The following is a 21767-nucleotide window of genomic DNA, read 5'->3' as shown; positions in this document are numbered from 1 at the left end:
ACTACATTGAGAAGTACCCTTATAGCTACCTATAGAGAGAAAGAATTGATAAATTTATTCAGGAAAGATTGGCTCATTTTTATGGTTCTCCTATGTATGTTTATCCTGATGTTTCTTGTAGAACTCAATTGGTTTGGCGAGAATTTCTTAAATTGAGACTCAGGGCTTTGTCCCTGGGGATGACTTTCTTCCTGAAATTTCCCAGGTAGTCCCAGGTGAAATTCCAGGAAAAGGACTATATTTTTCTGGATCCTTCTCAGCTAGAGAATTTCATGCAAGCTCAAGAGTTAGCTAAGGCTGCTTTTTCTGAAGTAGGAGAGAGGGATTATGTAGCAAGGATTGTTTTTATTTAGGGTTTAATTAGTTATGCAGGGATTAGCAAGGCTAAGAGTGTGAAATTTTTGTCTTTATTCTTACCATTTATTTTTCTTTATTGTAGTTTTGTTTAAAGCCATAATTTATAATTGCCTTATTAGAACTTCTCCTCCCAATTTCTTCATTTCTGTAGTAATCTTTAGTGTTAGAATTATAACCAGGATATCTCTTTATAGTGGCTTTTTTTTTTCCTTTGTAGAAGATTATGTTTATAATTCTGTTAATGTGTGCAAACTTCTGAATAAAAAAAATCAGTAGCCTCACTTAAATGGCAGCTGAGAATCAATACATTGCTCTCTAAAGATGCTTGTCCTCTGGAAATATTTTATATATGGTACTGAAGATAATGATAGCAAGTTTTGTTCTTGTTGTTTTTTTTAAAACAAATTGTTCTAATGGGATAGCTGGGCCATTACCATTGTTTTTCTAAAGCAACACCTGCCATCCTTAACACTTGGTTCTATGTGGCCTTGTTTTTGTATAGAAATGGAATAGAGATTGCACCACTGTACAGAACTATACAGATGTGTCATTGCATTCATATAATTGTTTTGTGTCTCCTTCCCTCCCCCTTCAGTTGGGCTGCATGGATCACCAAACTTTTTATCTTTTCCCCTTCTGGCCCCCGTATTCTTGATGATAAAGGTGCAAAAATTAAATTTAAACTCGTGTATATGAATTTTTATAGGTTTGTTTTGTGTCCCTCTGTAAAGTATTCAAGACTATACTTTATGTAACCCTTATTCAGGTGCAATGTGTCTAGGAGTCCTGATGATAGGAAATGTCGAACTTCCTGTGAGTTGTGTTGCAGAAGAATGAAATTCTTCAACTCCGCCTCCTTCACCAGTGGCTGCAGTGCCACCTTAAATTTTTCCTTTTGCAAGCGAGTTGAGAACATAATAACCTTACTGGGTCAGACCAATAGTCCATCTAGCTCACTGGGTCAGACCAATAGTCCGTCTTCACTGTGACCAATCCAGGTCACTAGTACCTGTCAAAAACCCAAATAGTAGCAACATTCCATGCTACCGATCCAGGGCAAGCAGTGGCATCCCACATATCTTTCTCAATAACAGACTGTGGATTTTTGCTCCAGGAAATTGTCCAAACTCTCTTAAAAATAGCTATGTTAACCACAACTATTCTCTGAGTTTAACTATTCCCTGAGTGAAAAAATATTTCATTTTATTGGTTTTAAAAGTATTTCCCTGCAACTGCATAGAGTGTCCCCTAATCTTTGTAATTTTTGAGGGAGTAAAAAAATAATCCACTTGTACCCATTCTACACCACTCAGGATTTTGTAGAGTTCAATCATATCTCCCCTCAGCCGTTTATTTTCCAAGCTGAAGAGCCATAACTTTTTTAGTCTTTCCTTATACAAGAGAAGTTCCATCCCCTTTATTATCTTCGTCGCTCTTTTTTTGAACCTTTTCTAGTTCCGCTATATCTTTCTTGAGTTAAGGCGATCAGAACTTAATGCAAAATTCAAGGTGAGGTCGCACCATGGAGCAGTACAGAGGCATTATAACGTTCTTAGTCTTGTTAACCATCCCTTTTTTAATAAATCCTAGCATTTTGTTTGCTTTTTTGGCTGCTGCCACACATTAGATGCAAGGTTTCATCATATTGTCTACAATGACACACAGATCTTTTTCTTAGGCACTAACCCCCAGGGTGGACCCAAGCATCTGGTACCTGTGATTTGGGTTATTCTTCCCAATGTGCACCACTTTGTATTTGTCCACATTAAGTTTAATCTGCTCTGATCTTAGTTACAATTTTTTTTCAGGTTTTTATCTGAAGTGCAAGGCTTTATGGTGCTAAGAGAGGGTTCCGGTGGCCCTGGGATAGCTCTGCTTGGGAGATGATGCAGACTGTGTGTTAGAAGTCTGCAGCTGGCAGGGTCACTCTCATGGTACCTGTCCGGCTGGCCTGAATTAGCAAGCAACCTGATTTATCAGATGATTGAGCTCAAGCTGTTTGGTCCCTGCGTCGGTCTGTATGGCCTTACCGGGTGCTGGCTGTGTTCCTCACCCCCACCCCTTCCCGCTGTTGTGTGGATCTGCGAGGTTTGAGGTCTGTTTGACTTCGGTCTAAGTGGTAGCCCAATGATTGCGCTGCTGTACCGAAGTTGATGTTTGAGGCAATGCCTTTTCTATATTCCAGCTAGGAAGAAAGCTGAAGCAGGCATAGCACCAGCACTAACTGTGAGTACAGCCCACTGATGTCTATGCGAAAATAGGGCTGTTGGGGTCTGAATTGGACAGTTTTGAGTATTTCTGGGGCCAGAGTTAGGGTTCCCCTCACTCCAAAAACCCTTTCCCACAATTTTAGGATTTTTGATTTGGATTCCCTGAGCTGTTTTTGGCACATCCACACTGTCACGGTGACCATTTTGAATTTCTCAATTTTGTTTTAAAAGCCTCTATCTGCCTCAGTACCCCTCAATTTTGTTTTAAATCGGTTCTGATGGACTCCCCAGGCCAGCATACCCCTATATCATGCCATATTTGCAGTGGCTAGTTGGCTGTGGAGCGTTCTGTACTGCAGGGCATGTTGGGGGAGAATGGGAGCCTTGGACTTAGCCTCACCTGGTACCTCTAGGGCTGGGTAGAAACCCCCTCTGGAGCCAGCACAGATGTGTGGACGCCATAGAGCCCAGGAAGAGACTAAAAGAGTACCAGAAGGGGTCCTTAGGGGCTTCTGGTGAGGGCTTTACCCCAGATTTTGTAAGTCTAATGTGGAAAGCCTATAAAATTGTTGGTGTTCTTCTGCACCATCCAAGGAGACGCTGATAGTAGCACAAGCGGATTTACCTGCGTTAAGCTAAACCCCCACCACCAGAATCCCCAATCCTTTGCCAGAAGACTAGTCAGACAAAGATTAGGGGGACTGGAGGTCAGATTCTCTACCTCTGCTGTTCCAGAGTGAGTCTTCCCTTGTGGGAGATTTGGGGACCCGGACAAGAGTCAAGAGGCTGTGGTAGATTGCACTGATAGCATTCTACTTGTTTAAGTTGGCAGCTCTTCTTGAGCTTATCACGGAATCACTGTGGGAACTGAAATTGGAATCTCTGCAGTCTTTGGCTACCTAGTGCTCCATAATGAGTGCTTTTCAGGATAAGACCACATTTTTGCCCAAGAAGAAAGCCAAAGCTCACATCCTGATCTCATTGGATTAGTCATGGAGCATTGGAAGGCCTCGGAGAGCTCCTTATGGGGTGCCAGGACAATGACAAAACTTTATTCCAGAGCTCCTGACTTTCATCATCTGTTTGTTCATCTTATGATGGATTCGGATTCGCTGGTAGCCCAAGTTATCAAGCCTACTTCCCTGTCTAGTAAAGGGGGGGGGAATTTTGAAGGATGTGCAGGACCACAGGATGGTTCTGGTGCTTAACCATCAGTTTGAATTATTATCCTTAGGAATTAAAGTGGCGTCAGCAGCTTCCTTTGCAGCATGAGCCTGTCATACCAGAGTCCGTCAGATTCCCAGCAAGGATGATGACATTTATCCCCAGCTGGTAATGGCGGGGGTTGATTATGTAGCTAATGCTCTATATGATATTGTCAGAGTATTCGACAGTTTCTGCTTACGCCATCTCTGCCTGGAAGATGCTATGGATTAAACAATGGATGGGAGATTCAGCTTCTAAGCCATGGCCAATAAGCAGGATCCCTTTTAAGGAAGAAATGCTGTTTGGGAAAGGTTTGGACAACCTTATGGCCAGTGTGATGGACTGTCGTCTAAAAGCACTACCAGACAGCAGACTATAGGCCCCTCAGGGTCTGGTTGGAGAAATTTTCATGGCTCAAGGCGTTTTTCGCTTATACACCAAAGGAACGGTTACCCAGAGAGCGTATTAAGGCTCTCATCAGCAATATGGAAGAACCAGACGTCCTTAGTCCTCCAGACTGCACATCACCTCAGCCTCCAAGAAATCCCAGTGACGCCAGGTCAGGAGTCATACCTCCACAGATAGGAGGGAGGTTGACAGCTTATTGGGGGCGTGGGCGCGGATCAGCTTGGACTGAAGGGTGCTATAGATTATCCAAGAAGGATACAAGCTGGAGTTCAACTGCCCCCTAGAGGGACCATTTTATGGATTCGCTGGCCAGGCAACAAGAAAAGGCAATCAAAGTCAAGGCGAAAGTGCAAAGACACTGTCATTTGAGCCATAGAACCCGTACCACACACAGAATCGGGCTTGGGCAGATATTCAGCATACTTTGTAATATCAAAGAAATGATTGGAGGCCGATTCTGGATCTCAAGTCGGTCAAGGCAGTGTTAAAAGTGCTGTGGTTCCGCATGTAGACTGTTCATTCAGTCATAGCGGTGTTAGCACCAGGGGAATTCCTGGCCTCCTTGGATTTGTCTGTCTTGACTAGATTGTAAGCTCTTTTGAGCAGGGACTGTCTCTTCTATGTTTTGATGTACAGCGCTGTGTATGTATAGTAGGGCTGTAGAAATGATTAGTAGTAGTTAACAGAGAGGGCTATTTCCATATTCCCATGTTTCTGGTTCACAGAAAGTTCTTGAGATTTCCTGTGTGGGGAAGGCATTTCCAATTCTCCGCACTCCCCTTTGGGTTGGCAACAGCACCATGCATGTTCACCAAGCTGATGGTTGTAGTGGCAGCTCACCTCCAGAAGGCAGAGTTCTAGGTATATCCCTATTTGGATGATGGTCTTATCAGAGCCTCATCCAAAGTGGAGGGGGAGAGAGCGGTATCTCCATTGATTCAGCTGTTGCAGGATCTGGGTTGGATTGTCAATTTCCCAAAAAGTCATCTGGAGCAGGGCCAACTCTTGGAGAACCTGGGAACCTGTTTCAACACTGTGGAAGGCCGTGTCTTTCTTCCCGAGTCAAGCAAGCAGAAGCTTACAAGCCAAATTGTGGAATTCTTGAATATGCCTGCTCTTATGACTTGGCACTGTCTAGGATCCATGACAACAACCATAGAGATGGTTCCATGAGTGAAGGTCCATATGTGTATGCTACAGGACACTCTTATCCTGCTGGTCTTCATGATCTGATTTGTTCCAGAAGCTGTGGGCCTGGAGGGTAGAAGCGAGGCAAAGCTTGCTCTGGAGGCTTTGTTTGGAGTCACTTGCAAAGGACATGCCGGTCTCTATGGCTAAGAAGGGGGGGGGTGTCATTGCCTGGGTCACCCAGTTCAAGGCTGATGGATGCCATCGCAGAGGAAATGGTCTATAAATTGGCTGAAGCTGTCAGCCATTCAGCTCCTATTATGGTCTCTGGAAAAATCCTTGGAGGGCAAAGCGATCAGGGTTTTCTCTGACAATGTCACAGTGATGACTTATGTCAATCAACAAGGAGACACCAGAAGTGCTCCGCTGTGTTTGGAGGCCCAGTTATTGTTCCATTGGGCAGAGCTTCATCTGTTGGTTTTGTATGGGGAGGATGAATTTTAAGAAAATGCTGAAAACTCAATTATTTGCCAATGCCTTCTTATGCTAAGATGTATTTCAGTTGATAATCACCTTCTAGAATTTTTCTGACATCAATTTATGATTTAAAGCTTGTTTGTACTTCTGAATTGATTGAATTTGTGCTCTATACCCTATTATAAAAGGGACGACTAATGATGTTATCTTGACATGTCTATGTTATATGTGATAATTGGAGGGAAACAAGATTTTATGTATGTGATATGGAAACCGCATAGTTGTATGTGGTATATAAATTTTTAAATAAATAAATGTAGTGGGAGTGGACGACATACAGGCTGAATTTCTCAGCTGACAGACCTTGATCTTGGGGGAGTGGTCATTGTCCCAGCAGGCATTCGACTGCATTGTGGGTTGATGGGGACAGCCGATGTTCGGCCTGATGGCCTTGGTGACAAACAAGAACGTGGATCGCTTCTTCAGCCAAAGATTCGAGTTAGGAAGTGCCAGTCTGGTCCTGGTGGCTTCAAATTGGCCATGGAGGCTGTGGTATGTGAATCTAGTGCACCCCCAGAGAGGCAAAGGTCTTAGGATTCCAATGCTGCCAGATCTCTTGTCACAGGGTCCAGTTCTTATGACATGGCTCTTGAACGTGCAGCCTTAGCACAGAAAGGTTATTCGGAGGTCATCATAGCTACCCTCCTTAGAGCTAAAAGGACAGCAACAGTTGTGGCCTATAGGAAGACCTGGAAGTTATTTCAGCCCTTCAGTGCTGTAGTGTCAATTGTGCTGGAATTCCTGCAGGCTGGCCTGGAGAATCAGTCTACACCCACCAGTGAGACAGTCCTTTCCAACATGGAATCTTAGCATCATTTTGCAGGGGCTTGGCAAGGCTCCTTTTGAACTGTTGCAACAGGCATTCCTGATGGACCTGACAGGAAAGATGGTGTCCCTGGGGGTTGTAGTCTCTACTAGGAGAGTCTTGGAGCTGCAGGCACTTTTCTGCAGGAGTCTCCCTGCATACAGTTCCGTAATTTTTGCCAAAAGTGGTGTCGGTCTTCCTTGTCAATCAGGAAGTATGATTAACTGCGTTTCATGCCATGGATTCCAAGAAGAAGGCAATGTGCTAGAGTGGCTGGATGTATAGAGTTCTTCTCCGTTAACTCAAAGTTACCAGTGACTTTCAGTTTTCAGATCATCTGTTCTTCCTAACCAATTCTGCTAAGTGAGGCAAGCCAGTATCTAAGGCGTCCATTTCCAGATGGATTTCATCGGTGTACATTGGCAGGATTTCATCAGTGTACATTGGCAGTGGGAAACAGCGGTCAATTTCCTTGAGAGCACACTCCACTAGAGGTGTGTCTACTTCATGAGCAGAATCGCAGGCAATCCCTCCCGAAGAGATTTGTAGGGCAGCTTTATGGTCTACTCTCCAACCATTTATGTAGTTTCACAGAGTGGATGTGGCTACACGAGAGGATACCACTTTGGGTCCTCAATTTTAAGGGCATCCTATACTCAGGAGTTTGCTTAAGTACATCACCTATCCTTGACACATTGCACCAGAAAAGATTAGATTCTTATCTCAATTATCTTCTTTCTAATAGATGTGTCAAGGGGTCCTGATGCCCTGCCCTGTCAGTTAGATTTCACCTGCTTACTGTCTCAGACAGAGTGCTGGAGGTACAGTATTCTCCTGCCAGTCTGATGTGAAGAGTAAAATACTGAATGCAAAATAAATAAATAAAAGAGAATCTCTCAGAGCTTGATAAGTGTTAGTGCTGGTTGCACTTTGACAGATGGTTTGTTCATTCCACCTGGGTTTAAGCTATGAGTTGATTAACTTCGTTCAAGTTTGTCTTACAGAGCAGAACAGCAGTGTAGTATCGGGAATGTTCCCCATACCCTTCTTTCCTTTTCTTATGTTGTAGTGATGATCGATTGATTTGGTACAAACTGAAGGGGACATTACTACCATTGGTGAAGGAGTTGGAGTTAAAGAATGTAAATTTCTTTCTTCTGCAATACAACTCGTGGGAAGGGGGACATTTATTACCTATCATCAGAACTCCTAGACACGTCTACCAGAAAGAAGATTATTGAGGTAAGAACATAATCTTCCGTAATGCTTTTTAAGAATTGCCAAAATGGTTTCAGTTGTATGGGAAAAAACTGGATTCAAATAAAAGTAGTTTTCTATTGTTGTTGAATGAAGATTACATCAGAGTATAATAAGAAAAATGCATTGCCCTCTTCAGTAATTAACAAATAGGTAAAGTTTGCTTTTCTTTGGGCAAGGAGAGCGCCACAGCGGGCAGCAGTATTCCAATATGTCGCCAAGCCCAGGCCAAGTTAGAGGTTGCTCTATACATGTTCCTGTGGAGTCCTGACATTGAAGCTGTCCTTGTTGCCATGTCCTGTTTCCGACATCTGTGTGAAGAAGCTGATATTCGGTGCGGTGTAGATGAAGTGTCTGTACATAATTTCTTGCCAAACTATAACACCTTCATGGAGTTTGCATCAGTCAGCAACATGATGTCTACAGGTACAGTGGGGAAGGGGGAAGGGCATGAGTTGCGAATATTGCTTTTGAAGTCTGATCTATATTGTGAATGTGTAGTTTGTATTAGACTATATTTTTATTTACCTTCGTGTATTTTACTGATAATTTTATGTAACATAGATTACAAGCTCTTTTGAGCAGTGACTGTCTTTTGATGTACAGCGCTGTCTATGTCTTGTAGCGCTTTAGAAATGATTATTATTAGTAGTAGTATATGACAGCATGTAAAGACCAGCAATGTCCATCTAGTCTGTCTAATTATAATTTTGTGATCATTACATTCATTATAAATATTTGATTAAGCCAGCAATCCAAAAATGTTGCAAACTAATGACATTTTCTTGCCATCAACCTTTAGGTGAATGTGACACAAAAAATTCACCCTTGTTCTTAATTTGTCACTGCTAACCTCGGGTCACGGACCATTAAGGTCTGTCTGGCTCTGGTCTTGTTTCCCCATTGCTGGACTTACTGTCAAAGATTTCACCTCCTCATCTATAATAAGGACACAGACCTTAATGTACTGTAATGTGATACTGCTTTCTGCTTCACGCTGAACCTGGCTGTCCTGGGAAAAGGCAGACTGTAAATCTTTAAATTTAATTAAACAAGAGAGACAGATTTTTCAGTGGCTTGCCTCCTGTCCCTTTTAGCATTTTTTTATGCTGATCCTTCAGTAATGAGAGCTGAATCCCTTTACCCTGCCTGACCTATTTTTAGTATTCTGATGGAAAGGGAGGTAAATGTACATATTTTATTCCACCTCAGGGCGAGCAGCTCTTCAGAAGAGAGTGATGGCGTTACTGAGACGCATAGAACATTCAACAGCTGGAAACACAGAGGTTAGCTTTATACAAATTATGAAACTGCTTTAATGACACAGGTGGAGATAGTTGCATGAAACAAGGTGGAATTTGTGTAATAAAATTTCATGAATAAATGCTCAGAAATTATTCATTTTTTAGGCTTGGGAAGATACATATACAAAATGGGAGGTGGCTACTAAACACATTCTTAATTACCCCAAAACGAAATTGGAGGATGGCCAGGTAAGACTGAATTTCAGATTTTATTGTGTTTTTTGGTATCTTTATAATACACAGAGGCTGATGTTGCCTCAATTGTCATGTTTCCCACCTGCAGATGCTAAATGGACCAACAAGAAGACATTTAGGTGATCATTTTCAAAGCACTTTGCACACAAAGTACTATAGTAACCTATGGTATTTTGTGTGTCTAAGGCCTAGATTCACTAACCTCATTTTTTGGGGCGATCCGCGTGCGATCTGTGGCCGAGTCTTGCTGGGCGGCCGATTCACGACAGTTCTTGCATTCAAAAGATCTGGTCGGAAGCACGCCCATGGAGCGATTGCGACACATGCGCCTTCCTCTTCTAGCCGTCTCCCCTCACCCTGCATGTCAGCCTGTCACTCCCGGAGCATAAGAAGTTCAGGGAACCTGCCTAAGCAGCCCAGCCCCAGCCTGGCCTTATGCGCCTTCACCTCTGCCTTCCTTCCTCTTCTTGCCTCCGGTGTTTTAACCCATGGGAAAGCAGGGCTGCATTGCGATGTGTTGAGGTGACACTTTTGTCTCTCTTCGGTTCAGCTGTTGTAAGCAACAGATACAGCGTTGTTGTATTATTAACTGTGTGAATTTCAAATACTGAAACAACTCTCTTTACCAAGGATTTGAAAGCCTGGACATTTTCCAAGTTGAGCAGAGTTGGTTTCTCTCTGCTCAGCTTCCATTTTTCAAGCTGCTAGTGGGAAGCTCAATCTCGGAGAGGTGAAATGGCCAACGATGGCCGAGCTGGGAGCTTGTACTGCCACACCACTGCTTTTTTTTTTCCCTTGTAACTGTGTTTTCACACAAATCAGGAGGAGGAAGGGAGAAACTGCAGCACTGGGTATTTTGTAGAGAATGAGGCGGATGGAGAGGCAGGCTTGCTGCTTGAACACACAGGCGGGCAGGGTGGCAGAGAGCAGTTTTTTTCAGGGCTGCAGGGCTGGGATTTCAATGAGCACCTGGTCCTCAGCAGTCGCTTGGTTTTCAATCAGCCAGCCCAGTCGGTGTGCCTTAAATTGTTTAGTGAATCAAGGCCCTTCCTACTTTGTATGCCGTTTACCCTCATTTGCATGCGAGAATTGGTTCGGGTGCGGAGCAGATGGGGAGTGAGGTTAGTAAATCGGGTCATAGGGAAATTGGGTGGCAAAGAGCTCGCAAACCGATTGGTACACGATCAGTTTGCTTAGTGAATCTAGCCCTAAGTGCTTTGAAAATGAGCCTCTTAATATCTCTAAAATTTTTAAGCTCAAAATGCAGTGTGACACTTTCTTTGCCTTGTTACAAAATAGTTAAAACTGTACTGCATAATATGGATATCAGCAGTGCCAGTTTTACCTATAAGCTAAATAAAGTACAGTTTAGGACCTCAGAAGATTTTTTTTTTTGGGGGGAGGGGGGCTCTGAAAATTTTATGTGGCTTTTTATAAAACATTTAAATGTTTGAGAGGTAGATTTACTTTCATCTGTAACATAGTAAATGACAACAGATAAAGACCTGAATGGTCCATCCAGTCTGGACCATAGAAGTCTGCCTGGTGCTGTCCTTAGGTTCCAACCACCAGAGTTGCCATCGAAGCTCTCCCCATCCCATCCCAAAATGAGTAACCATATTTGGGATACACCATGCAAATCTGCCCTGTTCCAGCCCTAGTTCTTCAGTTTTTAGCCTTTATTTTCTGATTGGAGATCCTTGGTGTTCGTCACTGTTTTGCATTCCATCACCTCTCTTGGGAGGGCATTCCAGGCATCCACCACCCTCTCTATGAAATTTTCCCTAACATTACCTCTAGTTTTACCATTTTCCCTTCTCTAGAAAAGATTTGGTTCTGTATTAATACCTTTTAAGTATTTAAACATATGTATCTTATCTCCCCTATCCTCTAGAGCAGGGGTGCCCACACTTTATGGGCTTGTGAGCTACTTTTATAATGACTAAGTCAAAATGATCTACCAACAATAAAATTAAAAAAAAAAACACAAAGCACTCTGAAAGGCAGAGAAAATGTTAATTATTCATATTATCCCAGGACAAGCAGGCAGCATATTCTTAACGCATGGGTGACGTCACCGACGGAGCCCTCGGTACGGACCTTTTTAACTAGAAGTTTCTAGTTGGCCGCACCGCGCGTGCGCGAGTGCCTTCCCGCCCGACGGAGGAGTGCGTGGTCCCCAGTTTCTTCGTTTCCGCGGAGCGAAGAAGACGCGTGTGTTTTTCAACGGCCGTTGAACTCACTTTTTTGCCTTCCCGCTCGCGAATTTTTTCTTATTTTATTTGTATTCACCTTCGGGTTTCTTTTCTTTTAGTTGCAAAAAAAAAAAAAAAAAAAACTTTGATTTTTTTCTATCTTTTTTCGTTTTGCCCCGGCGGGGCCTGTTGCCATTATCCAGGCCTCGGGATTCGATTTTGCGGAGGCTGTTTTCCCCTTCATGCCCCCGCAGGTCGGTTTCAAGAAGTGCCAGCGGTGTGCACGCCCGATCTCCCTCACTGACCCACACAATTGGTGTTTACAGTGTTTGGGGCCAGAGCATCGGGCGGACTCCTGCACCCGCTGTGCCACTCTTAAAAAGCGGACGCTTAAAAACCGAAAAATACAACAAGATCTGTTGTTCGGCACCGGGTCGACCATGGAATCCTCGACTTCGACAGCGGTACCACAGAAATCGGCACCGTCGGCTTTGACGACGCCCGACCCCACATCGGCGCCGCTGGCGCAAGGTAAGCCGGCTAAGAAGCCTACCCCTTCCCTTGAGCGCCCACCGGCCACAGTGGCGACACCGACCCTGCCGGCCTCGAGCCGAGCCCGAAAGCGCTCCGTCCCGATTTCGGTGAGTGCCTCATCATCGGCCTCCTCATCGCCGGGACGTAGAGCGGCACCTAAGGAACCGAAGAAAAAGAAAGCGGTTCCGGTGCCTCCCCTGGATGACCGAATTGCGGCCATCCTCCAGGGTCAACTGCAAGACCAGCTGAAACGTCAGCTCGAGCAACTGTTGCCTACTATCCTGGCACCGCTCCTTCCGGTACCAGACCGGCCCGAGCCCCGTACCGAGCCACCGGTGTCCACCCCATCGGTACCTATTAATACCTCCATGCCGATTCTCTCGGCCCAACTTACCACTGCGGATCCTCCTCGGGACCGAGCGGAGCACCATTCTTCCCGGGACCGGGACCGACGCCGGTCCTCTTCCCCCGGTACCGTTTCGGTACGCTCTGGGAAATCTTTGTCCAAGACTCACCATACCGACCCTTCCACCCCGGTGTCGCGTCATGCACACCCGGAGGTCCGGGACCCAGACTTGTGGGAAGAGTCTCCCCCCGGTACCGAGGAAGATCTCTCCTCCTCTGATGAGGATCCCTCAGCTCCTGATGCCACCTCCAGGCCTGAGCAATCCTCCTTCTCAAAGTTTCTCAGGGAGATGTCTGCCGCCCTATCCCTCCCTCTGGAATCAGACTCCAAGAAATCCCAAGCCTTTCTAGAGGCTCTGGATTTTGAGCAACCTCCCAAGGAGTTTCTTAAACTACCCGTGCATGACATCCTACGGGAGACTTTCTATAAAAATTGGGAAAACCCCCTTACAGTACCTGGGGCCCCACGCAAGTTAGATAACCTTTATAGGGTTATCCCTATTCCAGGATTCGATAAGTCACAACTTCCCCATGAGTCCCTCCTGGTTGAATCCACCTTAAAGAAGACTCAGGGCTCCAGTGTCTATGCCTCCACCCCTCCTGGCAGAGAGGGTAAAACCATGGACAAGTTTGGCAAGAGGCTCTATCAGAATGCCATGTTGGCCAACAGGGCGAACAACTATTCCTTCCATTTTTCATTCTACATGAAACACTTGGTCCAGCAGTTGTCAGCCCTCCAGAAGTATCTCCCAGAGAGGAAGATCCCACTTTTTCAGCAACAAATCTCTGGTCTCCTCCAATTGAGAAAGTTCCTGGTCCGCTCGATATATGATTCCTTCGAGCTTACCTCCCGTGCCTCTGCCATGGCTGTAGCCATGCGCCGCCTGGCCTGGCTGAGAGTCTCAGACTTGGACATTAATCACCAAGATCGTCTAGCCAACGCCCCTTGTCTTGGGGATGAACTGTTTGGAGAGTCCCTGGATTCCACCACCCAAAAACTCTCCGCGCATGAAACTAGGTGGGACACCCTGATTAAACCAAAAAAGAAGGCTCCGCCTACACGTCCTTACAGGCCTCAAACCTCATACCAGCGCAGATTCTCAGCCAGACCACTCAACCCGCCTTCCCAACAGTCTCGGCGGCCACGGCAGCAACATCACCAGGCGCAGGCACGTTCTCAATCCACTCAACCTAACAAGCCTCTGCCTTCTGCTAAGCCGTCTCAGCCCTTTTGACTCTTCTCTCCAGGGCATAGCCAGTCTTCCACCTTCGCTACCTCTTCCACAACCAATCGGAGGTCGTCTCACCATTTTCTCCAGTCGTTGGGAGGTCATCACATCGGACCAGTGGGTCCTCAACATCATCCACCACGGCTACTCTCTCAACTTCCAGACTCTTCCACCGGACAACCCTCCCGTAGAGTCTGCTTCTCATTCATCTCAAATCCCCCTCCTCCTGAGGGAGGTTCAATCCCTCCTTCTTCTCAATGCCATCGAAGAGGTCCCTCCAGAACAAAGGGGTCAGGGATTCTACTCCCGCTACTTCCTGGTACCCAAAAAGACAGGAGACCTCCGTCCCATTCTCGATCTCAGGAACCTCAACAAACATCTCGTCAAAGAGAAGTTCAGAATGCTTTCCCTTGCCACGCTCTATCCTCTTCTCTCTCAACACGACTGGCTATGTTCCCTGGACCTCAAGGAGGCCTACACTCACATCTCCATCAATCAGACTTCTCGCCGCTACCTGCGTTTCCAGGTACACCACCATCACTATCAGTACAAGGTGCTTCCCTTTGGCCTCGCCTCATCTCCCAGGGTATTCACCAAGTGCCTGATAGTGGTAGCGGCCTTCCTCAGGTCCCACAACCTCCAAGTGTTCCCCTACTTGGACGATTGGTTGGTGAAAGCACCGTCGCCTCAGCTTGTGCTACAGGCCACTCATCACACCATCTCTCTCCTCCATCTCTTGGGGTTCGAGATCAACTACCCCAAGTCGCATCTGCTTCCTACCCAGCGACTTCAATTCATCGGAGCTGTTCTGGACACCACTCTAATGAGGGCTTTTCTTCCCTCCGATCGTCAGTGGACCCTGCTCCATCTCTGTCGTCAGGTCCTCATGCATCCCACCATTCCTGCCCGACAAATGATGGTCCTCCTGGGCCACATGGCATCGACAGTTCATGTCCTTCCTCTGGCACGCCTCCATCTCCGGACACCTCAATGGACTCTCGCCAACCAATGGTCACAAACGACGGATCTTCTTTCTCATCCCATCTCTGTGACATCATCTCTTCAGCAATCTCTCCAATGGTGGTTGAACTCCTCAAATCTTTCCAGGGGTCTACTCTTTCATCTGCCCCCTCACTCTATGACCATCACCACAGATGCCTCCCCCTATGCGTGGGGAGCCCATCTAGGGGATTTACGCACCCAGGGTCTTTGGACCCCACAAGAACGTCAGCATCACATCAATTTCCTGGAACTCAGAGCCATGTTCTACGCTCTCAAAGCGTTCCAGCATCTTCTCTACCCCCAGGTTCTTCTCCTGTGCACAGACAATCAAGTCGCCATGTACTACATAAACAAACAAGGCGGCACCGGATCTCGCCTCCTTTGCCTCGAGGCCCTACGCATCTGGACCTGGGCCACGGCCCGCAATCTTTTCCTCAAGGCGGTCTATATCCAGGGCGAACAGAACTCCCTGGCCGACAATCTCAGCCGCATGCTTCAGCCTCACGAGTGGACACTGGATCCTCCAACACTCCACTCCATCTTTGCTCGATGGGGCACTCCGCAGGTGGACCTCTTTGCAGCACCTCACAATCATCAGCTGCCCCAATTCTGTTCAAGACTCTTCTCTCCTCATCGTCTGGCACCAGATGCATTCCTGCTCGATTGGAAGGATCGGTTCCTGTATGCCTTCCCTCCACTTCCTCTGATGTTGCGGACCTTGTTCAAGCTCCGCAGGGACAGGGCCACCATGATTCTCATCGCCCCTCGATGGCCACGACAACACTGGTTCTCCCTCCTGCTCCAACTCAGCTCCAGGGAGCCCATTCCTCTTCCTGTGTTTCCTACTCTACTTACACAGCAGCATCAATCTCTACTACATCCCAATCTGTCTTCGCTCCACCTGACAGCTTGGTTTCTCTCGGGCTGACCTCTCCAGAGAATCTATCTCAGCCTGTCCGTCTCATTTTGGACGCCTCCAGGAAACCGGCCACCCTCCAATGTTACCATCAGAAGTGGACCAGGTTCTCCTCCTGGTGTCTGCGGCATCATCAGGATCCCACCTCTTTGGCGGTGGAATCTGTACTGGACTATTTGCTCTCTCTGTCCAATGCTGGTCTCAAATCTACCTCCATCAGAGTCCACCTCAGTGCCATCACTGCATTTCACGAGCCTATCCTCGGAAAACCCCTCACGGCTCATCCTCTGGTTTCCCGGTTCATGAGAGGTCTCTTCAATGTCAAACCACCTCTAAAGCCTCCTCCTGTCGTCTGGGACCTAAATGTGGTTTTATCAGCTCTCATGAAACCTCCTTTTGAGCCTCTTGCCTCAACTTCGCTCAAATTCCTTTCCTGGAAGGTGCTTTTCCTGATTGCCATCACCTCTGCCAGGAGGGTTAGTGAGCTGCATGCACTGGTCGCTGATCCACCTTTCACTGTTTTTCACCATGACAAGGTGGTCCTGCGCACCCATCCTAAATTTCTTCCTAAGGTGGTCTCAGCTTTTCACCTCAACCAGTCCATTGTGTTGCCTGTCTTTTTCCCTAAACCCCATTCCCATCCTGGGGAACAGGCGCTGCACACGCTGGATTGTAAGCGTGCCCTAGCCTACTATCTTGACCGTACCAGGGCTCACCGATCCTCTCCTCAGCTTTTTTTGTCATTCGACCCTAACCGTATGGGTCATCCTGTCTCCAAACGAACGCTTTCCAATTGGCTTGCTGCCTGTATTGCGTTCTGCTATGCTCGGGCCGGTCTGTCACTGGAAGGTGCTGTCACGGCACACAGAGTCCGAGCTATGGCTGCTTCTGTGGCTTTCCTCCGCTCCACGCCCATCGAGGAAATCTGCAAGGCGGCCACTTGGTCCTCAGTTCACACGTTCACTACTCACTACTGTCTGGATGCCTTCTCCAGACGGGATGGACACTTCGGCCAATCTGTGTTACAAAATTTATTTTCCTAATGGCCAACCATCCCTCCTCCCTCTTTGTTAGCTTGGAGGTCACCCATGCGTTAAGAATATGCTGCCTGCTTGTCCTGGGATAAAGCACAGTTACTTACCGTAACAGGTGTTATCCAGGGACAGCAGGCAGATATTCTTACGTCCCACCCACCTCCCCGGGTTGGCTTCTTAGCTGGCTTATCCTAACTGGGGACCACGCACTCCTCCGTCGGGCGGGAAGGCACTCGCGCACGCGCGGTGCGGCCAACTAGAAACTTCTAGTTAAAAAGGTCCGTACCGAGGGCTCCGTCGGTGACGTCACCCATGCGTTAAGAATATCTGCCTGCTGTCCCTGGATAACACCTGTTACGGTAAGTAACTGTGCTTTCCGGGTTTTTTCAAAGAGGTCACGGCAGATGACTCTATGCAATGTCACCTCAGTAACAAAATACAAAAATAGACAAATACACCCCCTCCCTTTTTACTAAACCACAATAGTAGGTTTTATCACAGGGAGTTACGCTGAATGCCTCGCGCTGCCCTCAATGCTTATAGGCTCCCTGCGCTAAAAAACGCTATTGCGGTTTAGTAAAAGGGAGCCATAGTGCAAAATATAGACAGCAGATATAAATTCTCAAAACCGACACATTTTGATCACTAAATTGAAAATAAAATCATTTTTCCTACCTTTGCTGTTTGGTGATTTCATGAGTCTCTGGTTGCACTTTCTTCTTCTGACTGTGCATCCAATCTTTCTTCCTTTCTTTCAGCCTCCTGTATGTTTCCTCTCCTCCAGACCTCATTCTCTCCCCCAACTTTTTCTTTCTGTCTCCCTGTTCCCCCTTCTTTCTGTCTCCCTGTCTGCCCCCTTTCTTTCTTTCTCCGTGCCCTCCCCCAAGCCACTCGGTTTGCTGCCACCGCCATCGGGGAACAGCCCCCAAGCCACCGCCGTCCCAAGCTTTCCCTGCAGAAGCGTTGCGCTGACCAGCATTCCGCTCCCTGATGTCAATTCTGACGTAGGAGAGGAAGTTCCGGGCCAACAAGGCATTTCTCCTTATTCCATCCAGCCTGAGCCCCATCTCTCCTTGATCCAGCATTTCCCTTCTGTGTCTGTCAGAATTACCATTCCACCTATTTTCCAGCATCACCCTTCTTTGTGTCCATCTCACCTATATCCCTATCTCATCACTTTTTCAGAATCTTCATTTGTCTCTGTCCTTGTCTTTACCCCATGTTCACCATTTGCCCTTTCAATGTCTTTATCTCCCCCCCCCACACTTTTTCAGCATTACTTCTATGTCTCTATTTCACCTCCTCTTCATGTCCCCTCTGTATCTCTATCCTTATTCAGTAGGTCCTGCTTACTCTTTCTCTTCTTTGTGTCACTATCTCCATTTTCAGCTTTCCCTTCTTTTCCTTTGTTAATGCACCCTGTAGCCAGAATCATTCCACCCTCCCTCCACTCCGGCCCAGCCCAGTATGAAATATTTCCTTTTGTTTCCCTCCCCTCTCTCTTTCTCTCTCTCTTCTGCTCCCTCACCCACGAGTCCTGCATCTGGCCCTCTCCCTTCTACCTGCACCTGGCAAAACCCCCCTGCTCCGCGGCTCTCTTAAGCAACTCGTCAGCAGCGGTGATCAAGACAAGCTGCCGACATCGAGGCCTTCCCTCTACGAGTCCCGCCTTTGTGGAAAAAGGAAGTTGAAACAAGCGGGACTCGCAGAGGGTAGGCCCCGACGTCAGAAGCTTGTGTCGATCACTGCTGCTGAGTTGCCGAAGAGAGCCGCGGAGCAGGGGGTGTGGCAGGAAGCAGGTAGAAGGGAGAGGGCTGCTGGAAGAGGTAGAAGTTCCGGAGTATGACACCGACCCGGGCCAGGATGATTTCTTTTTCAGGCTGTTGCTGTTGCTGCTGCTGCCGCCACCACGCCACCCCCCCCCCCCCGGAAATGACAAAAACAGCCTAATGCCCGGCGTCGGCATCTTTTGACGTCGGGGAGAGGAAGGCTGATAGGCCCAGTAGATCGGGACGGCAACACGAGTCTATCACAGAGCCCGGGATGGGCTCTGCGATCGACTCACGTTGCCTTCCTGAGCTACTGGTCGATCGCGATCGACGCGTTGGGCACCCCTGCTCTAGAGTATACATATTCAGAAATTCCAGTGTCTTCTTGTATGTCTTTTGGCTCAAACCCCTACCATTTTCGTTGCCTTTCTTTGGACAGCTTCAAGTTTTCTCATTTCTTTTTTTTTTTTAAATCAAATTTTCATCATTATCATTTTTACAGATGATAATAAAGAAAGGAAAAGTTACAGAAAAATAAAATATTTCAAGTATTATTCACTATCTCCTCTAGTCTATATAATGGGAGAATATATCCTGATATTAACTAAGCAATGCATTCAAACATAATCATGATCAAAAAATCAAATATTTATGATGCATCATAAATCTGAACTCCAAACTATTATTAATTCAGATGGCGGCCTTACAAGTTTCATGAAGTTGTAAAAATTGTTCCAATTGAATAGAGTCCCAGTATACCTATTCACTTTCTTTAAATTTCACTAAACATTTGCATGGGAACTTTAGATAAAATGTGGCTGATTTAAAAGCTAAAAAAGCTTTTCTTCTCAATTGTGTAGCTTAGGCCACATCTGGAAAAATCAATACATTATCTCCACAAAATTTAAGAAGCTTATCCTGAAAATAGGCTTTCATAATTAAAGATTTATCTATCTTTCTTGCACAAGTTATCAATAGGGTAGATCTAGTTTGGATTGTATCCTGTGAGTCTTCCAGGAAACCAGTTAGATCAAACTCTATCTTTTCCAACTGATCTACACCCAAGTCTGCCGGACTTTTCTTTTTCTGTGGGATATAGTATAGATTTGTTATGGCAATTTCTTTGCGTCAGCCAGCCCCAATACTTCCTTAAAATATTTCCGAATTAAAATTTCTGGGGACAATAAATGAGTTTTTGGGAAATTGACCATTCGTAGGTTTTTTGCCATTAAGATATTTTCCATTTTCTCAAATTTTGTGTGAGTAATGTGAAAATCCTTAACAGCTGATGAAGATACCGCTTGCAATGTAACTACATGAGACTCTTGTTGTAATACATTTTTCCATAATCTTCAAATTTGAATCAACATTTTGCAACTTATTAACTACTTCCTTTGAAAATTTTACATTTTGACTCACCACTGACGTTAATAACCCCTCCACTCTAGTGTTAATATGCCATAAATCTTTAAGGGAAACTTCCTGTGACTCATCCTGGGTTTCTCTTACAACTAAAGCCTCCTCCTGGAAGGATAAGGCTTTGGGCATCTCCCCATAAACTAATAAGGAAGATACCTGTTGGTCTGATAGTCCCACAGGTTGAGAGCTGGAACCATTCTTGGGTTCCAAACCAATAGTGATATTTGGTGGAGGAGGGGGAGTTCTTTCTGGGGGACTAAGAGACACCCCTGATAGTGAATCGGCACCCTGGCTGTGGCTTAAGGCACTGGTGGGCATGATGGACCTATGGTCTGACTCGGCAGAGGCAATGCTTATGTGCTTATGTGGTGGACACTAGATGTCTATCTTTGGGGCCAGCTATAATAGGAGTAGATACTTTTGCCTTCTCTTTTCTTTTCCCCATAATGTATCAAAAAAACTCCATACATACAAATCATAAATGTCTCCCAGTGTCTCCAAGGGACTCCCAAGGGGCCTGGCGTGCCCCTTAGGGCACGCCCCTTTGGCCATGCCCTGTGGCTGCGTGCCGCAGTCGCGGTGTCCTTTTCACTCGCAGGTGCAGGTCCCGAGTGACGTCAGGGCGTCTGTCTCCGCTGAGATTCAGCACCCAAAGTCTCCTGCTCAGCTGTTAATGAGCACTGCTATCCAGGCGCAGAAAACAGTTCCCTCAAATTGCACCTCACAATCAAGGTATTCTCCGGGAATAGGCAGTCGCAGCGTCCTTTTCACTCGATGGTGCAGGACCCGAGTGACGTCAGGGCGTCTGTCTCTGCGGGTGCCCGCCAAGATTCGGCATCCAAAGTCTCCTGCTCATCTGTTAATGAGCACTGCTATCCAGGTGCAGCAAACAGTTCCCTCAAATTGCATCTCATAATCAAGGTATTCTCCCGTTTTCTCATTTCTTTCGTCATAAGCAGTCTCCAAAATTGAACACAATACTCCAAGTGGGACCTCACCAATGACTTGTACAGGGGCATCAGCAACTCTTTTTTTCTACAGGTTATGTCTCTTTCTATACAGTTTAGCGTCCTTCTTGCTATAGCTACTGCTTTGTCACACTGTTTCTTTGCGTTTAGATTCTCAGACATTATCACCCCACGGTCCCTCTCCTTATCTGTGCATATCAGCCTCTCACCTCCCAGTACATATGACTCCCTTGGATTTCTACTTCCCAAATGCATTACTTCTTTGCATTGAATTTTAGTTGCTAGACATTAGACCATTCTACCTTTTGAAGATCCTTTTCTATCCATATTTTCTTTTAAAATGTGTTTTTAAAATGGCTTCAAACGTAATGAATTTAGGTAATATTTTAAGCATAAATTTTCTTTTTTCAGGCTGATCAGTTTTCTGATTTTGCAAATAAGTTCATTATTTATATTAATAAAAGTGATCCAAATGACTAATTTTATCAGCATTAGAGAATTTTATCAGCATTAGAGAATGACACGATGACAGAATTCATCACTGTTCCCGTCCCTGCGGGAAACCATCCCCATGTCATCCTTTAAGGAGAGAGGGATGAATCAGAGTATGAATGGCCCAGCCATTGACCCTCAAGCCTTGCATTAAATAATGCTGTTGCAGAAGGACTGAGATTGAGATAGACACTAGAGCAGTGTTTTTCAACCTTTTTACACCCGTGGACCGGCAGAAATAAAATAATTATTTTGTGGACCGGCAAACTACTAGGACTAAAATTTAAAAACCCTGTATCCGCCCCATCTCCGCGAGCTCAGTCACCTCAGTAACTATAGAAAAATAGACAAATATAGTGCAAAATATAGACAGCAGATATAAATTCTCAAAACTGAC

At 46.0% G+C, this 21767-nt stretch overlaps 1 protein-coding gene across 10 annotated transcripts in view; it reads left to right on the top strand.

Annotated features, from left to right (window-relative positions):
• Nucleotides 1-21767, top strand: part of NF1 (neurofibromin 1) — a 393675-nt gene that overhangs the window by 128728 nt on the left and 243180 nt on the right. For 9 of the 10 annotated variants that reach the window (XM_033922541.1, XM_033922536.1, XM_033922538.1 and 6 more), the window contains 3 exons: nt 8088-8334; nt 9121-9194; nt 9318-9401. In XM_033922541.1, coding sequence (XP_033778432.1) covers nt 8088-8334; nt 9121-9194; nt 9318-9401 — 405 coding nt within the window. The remainder of the gene's footprint in view (nt 1-8087; nt 8335-9120; nt 9195-9317; nt 9402-21767) is intronic. The other variant, XM_033922537.1, reaches the window with a different exon arrangement.

The sequence above is a fragment of the Geotrypetes seraphini genome, chromosome 15 (assembly GCF_902459505.1).
Source record: "Geotrypetes seraphini chromosome 15, aGeoSer1.1, whole genome shotgun sequence".
Lineage (NCBI taxonomy): Eukaryota > Metazoa > Chordata > Amphibia > Gymnophiona > Dermophiidae > Geotrypetes > Geotrypetes seraphini.
This window is presented reverse-complemented; position numbering and strand designations above follow the sequence as displayed.